This window comes from Sturnira hondurensis, unplaced genomic scaffold (assembly GCF_014824575.4).
Source record: "Sturnira hondurensis isolate 20B ecotype Veracruz unplaced genomic scaffold, ASM1482457v3 Scaffold0010128, whole genome shotgun sequence".
NCBI classification, from domain to species: Eukaryota; Metazoa; Chordata; class Mammalia; order Chiroptera; family Phyllostomidae; genus Sturnira; species Sturnira hondurensis.
Genome location: NW_028082759.1, coordinates 7,624,379 through 7,637,033, shown reverse-complemented (window position 1 = coordinate 7,637,033; position 12,655 = coordinate 7,624,379). Strand labels below are relative to the sequence as shown.

General features: G+C 44.1%; 2 protein-coding genes across 2 annotated transcripts; both read right to left on the bottom strand.

The window, feature by feature from the left end:
• Positions 1-389: 389 nt before the first annotated feature.
• On the bottom strand, positions 390-3,109 carry LOC118995370 (putative tripartite motif-containing protein 75). The gene has a single exon (XM_037058328.1). The coding sequence runs from the start codon at positions 2,802-2,804 to the stop codon at positions 1,401-1,403; it is 1,404 nt and encodes a 467-aa protein (XP_036914223.1). The 5' UTR covers positions 2,805-3,109; the 3' UTR covers positions 390-1,400.
• Positions 3,110-9,754: 6,645 nt separating this feature from the next.
• LOC118995317 (putative tripartite motif-containing protein 75) lies at positions 9,755-11,309 on the bottom strand. Its single transcript, XM_037058233.1, has 3 exons — positions 10,014-11,309; positions 9,894-9,946; positions 9,755-9,840 (listed from the first exon to the last, which is right to left on the bottom strand). Exons 1-3 carry the CDS (start codon positions 11,291-11,293, stop codon positions 9,755-9,757), a joined length of 1,419 nt encoding a protein of 472 aa, XP_036914128.1. The 5' UTR covers positions 11,294-11,309.
• Positions 11,310-12,655: the final 1,346 nt, after the last annotated feature.

Sequence of the window (12,655 nt, the reverse complement as noted above, 5' to 3'; positions counted from 1 at the left end):
TAAAGCCAGACTATTTTTAAAGTTCAGATTATCTCCAAGTTTCCTGACTTCCCCACCCCCTTCCCTTTTTTTTTTTTGGTAAGTATGTCTCAAAACCATTGCCTTCTCTGGAAATCTGTGTCTATGACTTTGCTGTCAGCCATTTTCTTTTCTTTCTTTTTTAAAAAGATTTTATTATTTTAGAGAGGGGAAGAGAAGGAGAAAGAGAGGGAGAGAAACATCAGTGTTTGGTTGCCTCTCTCACGCCCTACTGGGGACCTGGCCCACAACCCACACTTGTGCCCTGACTGGGAGTCTGAAGCCAGGACTCTCTGGTTCAAAGGCCAGCAGGTACTCAATCCACTGAGCCACACTAGCCAGGGCAGCTACTTTCTTTTTCAAAAGGAAGACACAGATGGTAGGTGATTAATTCTTATTTATTTTTAATTCAGTGTGAATCTAGTCAGTGTCTAAGGTTTATGGGATAAACTTTGGTTTACAGAGAAAAAGGTATAGTTCAAAATGAGGATACTTGGGTTCTAATGTGTCGGCTCTGTGAACACCCACACTCTTTAAACCCAACAACAAACATTTCAAACAATACAAGAAAATGAAATTAAGTACCCGAACTAGCAAAACAAAAGAATGACTGAAGCATTTTAAATGTTGAGCGTGCTAATAGGTGGGGGAAAATTGTGATGGAAGGAGACATGACTTGGGGTGAACACACAATACAGTATACAGATGGTGCATTATAGAACTGTGCACCTGGAACCTATAGAATTTTATTAACCCATGTCACCCCAATACATTCAAAAAGAAATGAATAAAATGATTTTTTAAAATGTTAAGCATGCTGTTCATCAGGCAAATACTGTGTTAGCACCAAGGATACTGCAGTTCACTGAGATAGACCCGGTTTGCCACTTACAGAGGATCAGCGTTCTGGGTAAGGTGAGATAATGGCAGCAATCCCTAAGGCGCTATGGGAGTTCCAGGTCAGAGTGCCCAGAGGGGATGGGACGGGGGGTAGGGACTCCGGGGAAATTCGTGAGCAAGGAAGCAGGGCGGACAGCTACAGAAGACCACAAGCACTGTGAAGAGCTTGAGCCAAGTGAGTGGCAGGACACGGAAGAGGTGGGCAGCCTCAGATCTTGGAAGGTCTTACTGCTGTCTGTCCTGTGTTCTAGAAACAAAAGGAAACCTTCTTCCTGAGGGGTGCAGCTGTTGGGGGGGTTGTATTTACTGTCATGCTAGCAGGATGCCCACCTTCCAGGGGGAGGTAGGAGATAATTACAGAATTGCACCCCCAAAACCTATGTAAATTTCATTAACCAATGTCACCCAATAAATGAAAAAGGAAAAACCCACCTTCCATTAAAAAAAAATTTATGAAACTGGCCCAGCCTATTAGTAATTTTTCATTCACAATCTATTCCTGTACAGATTCTAAGAGGAATTGAATCATGTCCCACATAGAAATAAGGCCTAACAGGTCTATTAAAAGTGTCAGTGAAAGTACAGATATGAGACTTATCAGCCATGTTGTAAAATGAGACCTCACCCATCTCACAGTCCAGGAAGATGCCAATGCTCGTGGGTTTCACTTCGGACAGAAGGGTTCTGCTCGCTCCTGGGGCATCGTAACTGTCTCCCTGCCGCCGAATCCTCCAGCATCCCTGACAGGCGGACGGGCTTCTCCTCATCTTTGTAGAAAGAGACTCTTTGCAGACCCCAATAGCCCATTTGGATTTGTCTCCCACTTCCACCTCCCAAAAATGCCTGCCAGACTGAAAAAATGGGAAACCCAGGACCACGGTATTGACTGTAAATCTTTTTGGAAGATCTGGAACGTTTTGTTTTCTCTTTGTGTATCTCACACTTTTTTTATCCTCAGAGACAATCAAGTTTGGGTGTGCCGTTTCAGGGTCTAGAATGACATCCACTCTAAATTTCTGCACAATTTTCTGCAAAGCAGAATACTGGAAGGGAAAACTGCAGCCTTCCCTCCTCAACTGGACTAAAAAGACTGAGGGACTGTACTCCTCAGAGTTCTTGTAGAAATTTTTAATTTCTAAGAGCAGTTCCACTTCCGGTAGCATGCTGCTCTGTGCCAGCTTACTTAGGAGGTCTTTGAGTGTGGAATTGTACTCTGAAAATGCAGTTATGTTAGCACTGAGTTTCCTTTGAATAGTCTTTTCTTCATCGGCTAATCTTGAAAGAACTGCTTCTTGATCACGTTCTAAAAACTGCCGCAGGCGCTCAAATTCCGAGAGTAATTCCAGCCTTTGCTTTTCCACCTTCTCTCTCAGTTCTAAGGTTTTTTTGCTTTGAATGCTTATTAATTTCTGAGCGTCTGCCACCTGCTTCTTGAGGGGCTCAATGTAACTGCTGAGCCTTTGCCTGTGATGGGCAGCAGCCTCCTGCATGGGCCCCACATGGTGGCCCTGGTGGTCGGGGGGCTGCGTGCACAGGGGACACAACACCTCCAGGTCCTCCTCGCAGAAGAGGGTCAGGACCTGGTTGTGCTTCTCGCACAAGTGCCTCTCTTCCTGACGCTTCTTCCTGCTCCTGGTGATCTGGAGGAGCTTGGCAGTGTGAACCATCCTTCCCAGCTGGATGTTGCTCCTCAAGTGCCCCTCTTGGCACAGATGACGGCACACGGGGCAAGGGAGTCTGTCCCGCAGATCAGCCCAGGACTGTTCGATGCAGCAGCGACAGAAGTTGTGCCCACATTCGATGGTGACAGGGTCTTTCAGGTGATCCAGACAGATGGGACAGTTGACTTCTGCCTGGAGTCCAGCCAAAGCTGCTTCAACCTCCATTGGGTCCTGAATAGGATGGACTGGACTGAGGGGGGTTTTCTTCAGGAAGCTGGGTTCTGCAGTAAGAAGTGGATACCCCCCCAAATCTCAGTCCTCACTTTGCTGGTAGCCTATAAACTCTTGAGTCTTCAGACCTTTAATCCCAGCTGCCAAGAGGACCCCTCCCCACAGCCTGCGGCCAGTCACAGCTGGGCTGGGCAACCGCTCCAGACTTGGGAAGCCCAGAGGGGATTAAGCAGCTTTCTTGGTCAGAACAGTTGTTTGTTATCGCAAATCATGAGTTGCTGTGGGTGAGAAGGTATTTCTTATTTCTTTTTTAAAGAAAGAAAAACCACCCTGAGTTTCTTTCAAGGGGTCCCGCTACCACATTCCAGTCACACACAGTTACCCTCTCCTAACCCCAATCCTTCCTGCCCATGCCTGTGTCATTGGGCCCTGTCTTCTCCCACCCTCTGGGAGCCACCATCCCCCATCCCATCTACTTTCCCTTCACCTGACCTGGGGCCATGGAAGGGCTCAGGCTCTGGGACAAACAGGTGTGCCACACCCAAACTAAAACAGCCTTGGTCACCTATCCATGCAACTGGGGAGAAGTTATTTTACATCCCGAAGAGGTTCAGAACATGTGTCCCCCAAATGTGCCATTTTGGATGTGGGTTATTTTAAGCTGAAGGCAATCAAGACTCAACTGACCCAGGAAAAGCTTTTTAGCTCTTCCTTCACTGCCCCCCAAAAGTATAAACTTTCCCCATTTGCGGGAGGACTCAGCAATCATAAAGAAAAGTAACATTAGAAAAAGGGCCTTTCTAGCAGGAAGAGAGCTCTCACCAGAGAAAACTTTTTCACTTAACTCCTGCTGTAACAGGACAACCTTTGTGTCCTGAAGACGTCCTCCTCTCACCTTCCTGTGAATGGCCTCCCCCAACCCCAGGCCCCCAGCCTCCCAGCCCTTTCCTCACCTCAGGATGAAGTCTCAACTGGCTGGCTGCCCATTTGAGTCTCAAATCTTTGTGAAATTTCTGCATGTAAAAAAATGTAATTGAAAGGTTTTTTTTCATCTTGTTAATTTATTTTACATCAATTCAATTCTTAGACCAGCCACAGACCCTAGGAATGTAGAAGGGAAAATTTTTTCTCCCCTACAATTCCAAACTCTTGGAATCAGGTATGTAAGAATAATAATATCGCTATAAATTTTTATCTTATGAGAATACAGAAGCTAAGGAAACCCTCAGCAAGTTTGAGGCTTGAAACAGAATTTATAATGGCTCAGAATTCACATTTACCAAATTCAGTTTGCCATTATATCCTTGCTTCTCTACATGTGTTGTATAAGGAAATTCACTTTTCCCTGTACCCCCCTAGCTTCTTAGTGGAGACATCTCTGTGAATGACATATATACCTCCTATACACACGGGAGAGACCCAGGAAAACCAACTTCCTGAAATGGCCTAGGCCATCACCTTAAATATTGTCTTCAGCTGAAGACAAAAGATGTTTGGGTGGGCAGTTATGGGAGCTTATCCTGCAGAGTAAACAAAGGTTGATAAGCAGATTGAAGTGGGTACCTGTACCATTGATAAAGAGTTTCCAGAGCTTTCCAGTGAGTCATCATCCTCTTACCCATAAGGACAGAAGCACCCTTACAAATGGAGATTTCCCTTATAAATGTAAATCTCCCTCACAAAAGGGCAACTTCTACACAGTTTTCAGAGATTCTTCTGCATCAGTAACCTTTCAAAAGGTTATCAGCCCCAAATAATCCTTGTGTCTCAAAGAACCCTTACAGCGTGACTTATTCTGCTCCGGTGCAACAACCTGCAACAAAAGCCTCATTTGTGAAATGAGATCCAGGAAATAAACAACGGGGAAAATTTTCAGTAGTAGTGAAATGTCATCTCTAAATAAAGAATACCTACGAGACAAGAAGGTAAAACAAACAAAAAAAACTTCCCATGAAGAAAAACAAGCAGAGAAGCAAATGATTCTGGAAAAATGCAGAAACGTAATAGTCTAAGAATTACAAATCTGCCCCTTTTACTAAGTTTCATGTATTGGTAAGACTGAAAGTCATTAATGCCCCATTTTGGCTTTGGGTGGTAGCTATTCGAGCACTATGGACCATCGAAGTAGAAAACTTTTTTTAAAAGTAAGTAATGCTGAACTATCCAACAACTGAAAAAATTTTTGCTTTGCCCTTACAATTCCACTAACACTAATTCTAACAACCACATGTTACAAACAAGAAAACAGGCCCAAATATAAGTGACCTATGCTAGGCCCCAAGTCATCAAACGAAGATTCAACTCTCCAGAAACGGGATCTCAAACCAGTCAGTCAGGAATCAGCTGGTCAGCACTCACGGGGTCAGCTGCCACAGAGGCCCCTGTCATCCCCTAAAGGAAAGGAACCTCAAAAGAGCTGACTGACTGGCTTCTTTGCCTACAACTTCCTGTTCCCTTCAGCCTATAAAAATCTTTCATTTTGTACAGCTCCTCGGAGCTCCTTTCTGTCTGCAAGACTGCGTGCTGCCCCATTAAATTGTTGAATAAAGCCAGCAAGCTCTTTAAAATTTGCTCCGTTGGATTTTGTTTTATAACACACATATCGCTTTAACACATACTCAAAAATATATACAAAAAAGAACAACAAAGAGAGGTATTCGAAGGCATTCTCCTCGGTACTGGTTTAAACCTCAAAAATGTGGAAACTTTGGAAATATCCATTGTCAGTACTGGCTGAATAAACTACATTGCAAACATGTTAAATATATGCTGTTCAAGAAGCGACAGCAGATTTAGAGAGAGATGGTAGTGCCGAATGTATTGATACAGAAGGAGGCACACAATACATTGTAGACTGAAAAAAGCAGGTAACTTCTCACTCCACTTCAGTCCAGTCCGAGCTGTTGTCTCTCCCCACCTAGGCCACTGGACACTATTCAGAATTTTGCATTTTAGAAAATGGACGTACTACATAGACCATGTATTTTATATATGTCCATGGGGTGACATAGGGAAATACTTCCTAATTAAACACATTAATAATTATGGAGCAGAATATATGTGTGTTCAAACCAAGTGGGATTATTAAAGACTATAAAAAGCTTCACGTCAGGTGATATTTTGCCAAATACATTGGCACCAAATTCATCAAAAACTTGTTGTATAGCAATTTGGGTTTCAGGCTTGTGGGGTATGCAGGATGACCCTGTGACATGGGACTAGTGTCCTGCAGGCCATTCCTGCAGAGACTCCTCGTGGTCTGTCCCTTATCTGTCACCACACCCACTCTAAGCTGGCTTCAGCCCCAGTTCTTCCTTCACTGGCCCCAGGGCTTTTTGGGGTGGGGGGTGGGGAATGGGGGTGTTAGAAACACTTTATATCAATTGTCCATAAAAAAATTCTCTACACACAGTACGAAGTAGGTATAACTTCCATTTACTGACATAACTGTATTCTCTCAAAGCAGCTTGCAAGTACCACCCCTTTGTTTTTAATCGAGATGTAATTGATCCCAGGGCGTTTGAATACTGCTGCCCAGTAGATCTCTCTTCACCTGTGGCCTTCCTTAGCTCCTCCTCTTCCTTCAGAGCTCACACCCCCCACCCCCAACATCCAATTTTAAGGTTCAGTATCACACACACTTTCTATAAAACTTAATCATTGTAGTGATGTTCCACACTAACCACCAAAACATTCAGCCTGTGTCTTTCTTATTGGTCCTTACCCATCCAGCTCAGGGCCTGGCACCTAATAGGAACTCATTAAGGATTTGTTACCTTAGGTTTCTGAGGCTCCCCCATATACGTTGTGGCCTGGGGTAAACTACTTAGCCCCCTACAAGAAGGCAGTCTGGTGGGAGTATGGGAGATCAAGGCCATACAGAGCCTGAGAATTGAAGATAGGGGCTCCGGAGCTCTCATTCCTCCACTTCCCCAACCTACCCGAACCTCCCCCCTCACTGAGACAGCCTGGATTCCACACCTGGCCTCAGACCAGCACCACCGACAGATACTGCTCCCTTTTAGATGAGGGTGGGATCTGTTTTTTATTTGTTTTTCTTTTTTTAAGATTTATTTATATCTTTTTAGAGAGATGGGAAGGGAAGAAGAAAGAGAGGGAGAAAAACAGTGATGTGAGAGAGAGACATCAATCAGTCACCTCTCACACTTGCCCCAACCAGGGCCCAAACCCTACACCCAGACATGTGCCCTGGCCAGGAATCAAACTGGCGACCTTTTGCTTTGCAGGACATGCCCAACCAACTGAGCCATACTAGTTAGGGCTATGTATCTGTGTTTTTAACAAATATCGCAGGCAGTTGTAGACGAAGCTTTTTGAGAGACCAGGAAATGTAGCATATGGGATGTGTTTTGAAATAAGCCAAACCTGAGTCTGGATCCCCTGGCAGGGCATGATCTCTCTGGGGTACCAACAACCTCTTCAGGAGGCCAAGCCTCTTACCACACTCCAGCGTCCCGCACCCACATCACCCCCATCTCCTGGCTTACCTGGAGCCGGGCAGGTCCGGAACAGAGGTACTCCGCCACAGATCCTCAGAGTGGGAAGTCGCACACAGAACCAAACTAGAGTTTAGGTGGGGGGGTGTGGCCATGAGGACTCCGCCCAGCAAAGACCAGTTCTGGGAAATGGGAGGAGTAGGAGCGGGGAGGGGGATGGAGGGGAAGGAGGTGGGTTTTTCCTGTAATTACATTAAGCACTTCTGTGTCCCGGGTCCTGATCTAAGACTCTGGAGTCTTCTCTCTCATAACCGTGTAGGACCGTTTCTGTTATTATTTACGTGTTTTTAAATGAGCAAACCAAGGAAAGAGAGAGTTGAGGAAGCCAAAGAGAGATTTCAACCCAGACCTGCCAGCCTGGTTACAGTTGAGTTTCTTGACAGAAAGTTAACACTGGGGGAACCCGTGTGAAACAAGCTAGTTTATAGACGCCAACTGTATAAGGAAATTCTTGCGATCTAAACTACGTTCTTTTTATCTGATACATATGGAACAGAATGTAAAGGGATTAGGTTGTTATACTGATAATGACTCAGAGATCTTCGTTATCCTATTATCTCTACTTTGCATAAAGTTTTAAATTTGCATAACAAAATTAAAAAAGGTTTAACTTGGGAGAGAAAAGGTTTTGTAGCTGAAAATATTTTTGTGTTCCTGTGAATCCAGTATAATATCCTAGTGGAATCCTGTAGGAAATAATACTGCAGATATGCTGTATTCTTCAGCTATCCTGATATAAGATAAATGACTAGAGTGGAATATGTTATCATTGGTAAATGCTCGTAGGTTGCAGGAAAAAAAAAATCACTGAAAAACAAAGTAGGAATACCATTCCCATGCTACAGTAAAAGTGAATACTAATACTCTTTCTTTTAAAGATTTTATTTATTTATCTTTAGAAGGGAAGGGAAGGAGAGAGGGAGAGAAGTATCAATGTATGGTTGCCTCTTGTGTGTCCCCTGCTGGAAACTGGCCTGCACCCCAGGCATGTGCCCTGACTGGGAACCGAACCGCCCTCCTCTGGTTCACAGGCCGGAGCTCAATCCACTGAGCTACACCAGCCAGGGCTAATGCTCTTTTTTAAAAAAACTTTATTTCTAGAGAGACAGTAAGGGAGGGAGAAAGAGAAGGGGAGAAACATCAATCGCCTGCCTCTCACATGTCCCGAGTTGGGTACCTGACCTGCAACCCAAGCCTGTGCCCTGACCAGGAACTGAACCAGCGACATTTTGGTTTTCTGGACCATGCCCAACCCACTGAGCCACACTAGTCAGGGCAAATACCAGTACTCTTAAATGTCTGCCAGTAAATAAAAGGCAAAGCCCAACATAAAATAAGTTAAATAAATTCTTACACAGTTTTAGTATTCTTTAAATTCTACCAATGTGTTTTAATCCATTTTGTCGTTTTTGCTTTATTTAGTTCTTGTTATAATTCATTTGATATGTACATCTTCTCTTCATAACAAAAATAATACAGGCACCACTTTCAAAAGCCCTGTAAACCAGAAATGGAGTAGAAATAGGTTTAAATGTTAGAACCAGGGACAGAAAAGTGGCAGCCAGGTTAACCTAGTAAAGACATGGAGACAAACCTCCCAGCAGCGGGAAGGAAATGGGAATTTCTTGCTGACTGTTCCAAGTCAAAAATATAAAAGCTATTAGGCCCCCAAATTAAGCAACCACAGCAATCTATTATTCGCGATGGATATAATAAAGACTGACCTTTTTCTGTCAGTTGTGTCAAAGTGTATGTTAAATCATCTCACTTGATTTTCGCAACTAGTAGGCGTGATAGACATTAACTTCTATTTTTCAGGCGAGAGTTTAATTTGGGGTACGCCTTGAGTAATAAGGGAAACCCCATTCTTTATAAAGGGCAGCAATTCTGCCTGACCTTTGCCCTGGGGAGACAGTACTTCATTACACCAGGAGTAAATAAACTTGCCCTTTGCTTTGTAGGGAGACACCATCTCTGTCTCCCAAGGCTGTTCTCATGCAATACTGTTCTTTGAAAATATTGTCTGGAGCACTCAGTTCCTTTCTCCCAAAACAGCAGAAACTTGAGACCCACTGAAAACTACCTCCCTACAATTGTTTTTCTCCCGCTGGGAATGTGTAAGGTAATTATGAAATACGTAAATGCATAGCTATAAGAAATAGGTAAAATTTCACAAATTTATTGCAGCCATGAAAGTACAACTTATACGCTTTATTATCAGAATTTTGGTAACACTTTATTTGTTAGTTCCCACATTTCTATTGCTATTGAAACAAATTTTTTAAAAAAAAATAGAAAACAAAAACTGTCTTCATGTTTGTTAAGTCAAATAAGCATTAAAAAGATTTTTTGTATTGGTGCTCTAGTCACTGATAGCTGCACAAAATTCTAACTACTGTCCATAAGTCACAGGAAAATGAGGCAGAGTCACAGGTCACCTTCATAATCTCTTACAGAACAGACTCTAAGAGGTTTAGGGTCACATCCAATACAAAAGTAAGGCTTTAGGGGGTGGGGATTAAAAATAAAAAGAAAAAGAAAATAAAGAAGTAAGGCTTTAGCACTTCAGAAAATTTATCCATGAAAGAATGGATATGAGACATGTCATTCAAACTGTAGGAAATAATACTGCAGATATGCTGTATTCTTCAGCTATCCTGATATAAGATAAATGACTAGAGTGAAATATGAAACCTGCCCCAACTCATAGTCCAGGTAGATGCCAATCCCTCTGGGATTCTCCTTCAGCATAAGGATGACGGTAAAAGGCCCTCGTGCCACGTAATCACCATTCTGCAGCTGAATTGTCCAACATCTGTTCTGTCCTGGTGGGAACTGCTTTCTCTCCCTGGTGAGGGAGCCTTTGCAAACGCCCACGGCCCACTCAGGCTTGTCATCCACCTGGACCTCCCAGTAATGTCGGCCACAATCAAACTCTTCAGAACCCAGGACAACGGGGTAGGTCATAAATCTCTCTGGATTCCGAGAAACTCTTTGCTTTTTCCTCACAAATGTCACCAACTTTTTATCCTCAGACATGAGCAGATTAGGATGTGCTGTCCTAGGATCCAGAGTAACTTCTTCTCTAAATTTCTCTATAATTTGCTGCAGGGCCGAATACTGCGGGGGGAGACTGCACCCTTCTCCCCGTAACTGGACCCAATACACATCTGGGGGTTTCAGGCTTTCACAACTGTGGAGGACACGCTTGATGTCAATCAGCAATTTCACATCTGACATCACACTCTTTTCTGCCACCACCTTTAGTAAACTGTTCAGGTTGGAAATGTGGTCTGCAAACGCAGTTGTGTTTGCACTGAGTTTCTGTTGAACATCCTTCTCTTCTTCAGCTAACCTTGAAAGAACGGCTTCTTGCTCATGTTCCACAGATTGTGTGAGGTGCTCAAATTCAGTGGCTAGCTTCCTTCTCCGGTTTTGCACTTGCTCTCTCAGTTCTAACAGTTTCCTGTCTTGGGTGCTTATTAATTTCTGAGCGTCTGCCACCTGCTTCTTGAGGTGCTCAATGTAACTGCTGAGCCTTTGCCTGTGATGGGCAGCGGCCTCCTGCATGGGCCCCACATGGTGGCCCCGGTGGTTGGGGGGCTGAGTGCACAGGGGACACAACACCTCCAGGTCCTCCTCACAGAAGAGGGTCAGGACCTGGAGGTGCTTCTCGCACAAGCACCTCTCTTCCTGCTGTTGCTTCTTGCTCTTGGTGATCTGGAGGAGCTTGGTAATTTCAATCATCCTTCCCAGCTGGGTGTTGCTCCTCAAGTGCCTCTCTTGGCATGAGTGACGACACACAGGGCAAGGGTACTTGTCCCGAAGATCAGCCCAGGACTGTTGGATGCAGAAACGACAGAAGTTGTGCCCACATTCGATGGTGACAGGGTCTTTCAGGTCATCCAGACAGATGGGACAGTTGACTTCTGCCTGGAGTCCTGCCAAAGCTGCTTCAACCTCCATTGGGTCTGAATAGGATGGACTGAAGTGGGTTTTCTTCAGGAAGCTGGGCTCTGTGAGATCTCTCCACTGAGAGGCAGAAGCACACTCAGATCTCGCTGTCCTTCCTGTCCTGAATCTTTCTTTCCTATGAGACCACTGGCTGCAGGTGTCCAGAGGAGCTCGGTTCACCACCTCCAGCTGATCACGGGGTAGTTGAATCCAAGCTCAGCAATTCTTTTTGGTTAGAAAGCAGATATGGCACTAAAGTAACTATTTGTTCCTGGGGAGGAGAAAATATTGTTGCATGTTAGGAAGGCTACCATTTGTCTTGTAGTCCTGCTTACTGCCGCTGTCCAGGCAACCACTGATGTGTCTCTCTACCACCACTATCCAGCTCAACACAGTCATCTACAGGGGCACAGCATGGGGCTGGGGCACATGGAAGGGTTTGGGACTACAGCATCTACCCCTGGGTCAGCCTCCGTCCTCAGTGACCTACCATCTGGAACTCTCAGGGCAAGTCACTTAACAGCCTTATCTCCAAGAGAATCTAGTAGACAGGAATAAAATTCCCAAGTTCAATTGGAACCTCATGAAAAACCTAAGAAAGGGATTTGGCACTATTTGGCTTAAACCGGTTATTTCTGACAGCACTGAATTCATAGTACATCAAAGTTGACTTGTTTTTCCTGTAAGCTTCTCAACTGCAGGATATATCCAGCTGGTATGGAAAAGAGAACGGGATTTGGATTCGATTAAATTTATTCATGAGGACCCTCCAGTCAAAAAAACTGATTTTTATGTGATGCTCAGAATGAATAAAATTGGAGATCAGGGTTTTTTAAATTTTTTAAATAGTTCATTTAAAAAAATGTTTTCCAATGTCATTTATCTCCTTTATACCCTCGTCCACCTCCCCCCAGCCCAGGGTTTCAATGTAAACTGGAGCAGAGGAGCATCTGAGATCTTGCTTTCCAGCAGCTGTCATCAGTTTGGCATTTCAAACTGGTGAAATGCATTTCAGAGTGGTAAAATAAAAACCATTCATACATACGGCTGGTGAGACTGCAAGTTGGTACAACCACCTCAGAAAACTGAGGAGGTGACCGGACTTTGACGGGACTTTGAACATAAATATGCTTTAGGATGCAGTTATTCTACTCTGGTTATACGACCATCAGCCATACGAACCAAAGGGAATAAAAATGGCACACAAAAGCCCATACACGAGGTTCACAACAATATTTTTCACAACAGGCCTGTGGTGGCGATAAGCCAGTGTCCTAGCACATTTGATTGTATTAATAGATTATGGTGCATTCATACAATGGGTTGTGAATCAACAATGGAATGGCCATATCTCACAAATGTAATGTTGTGTGA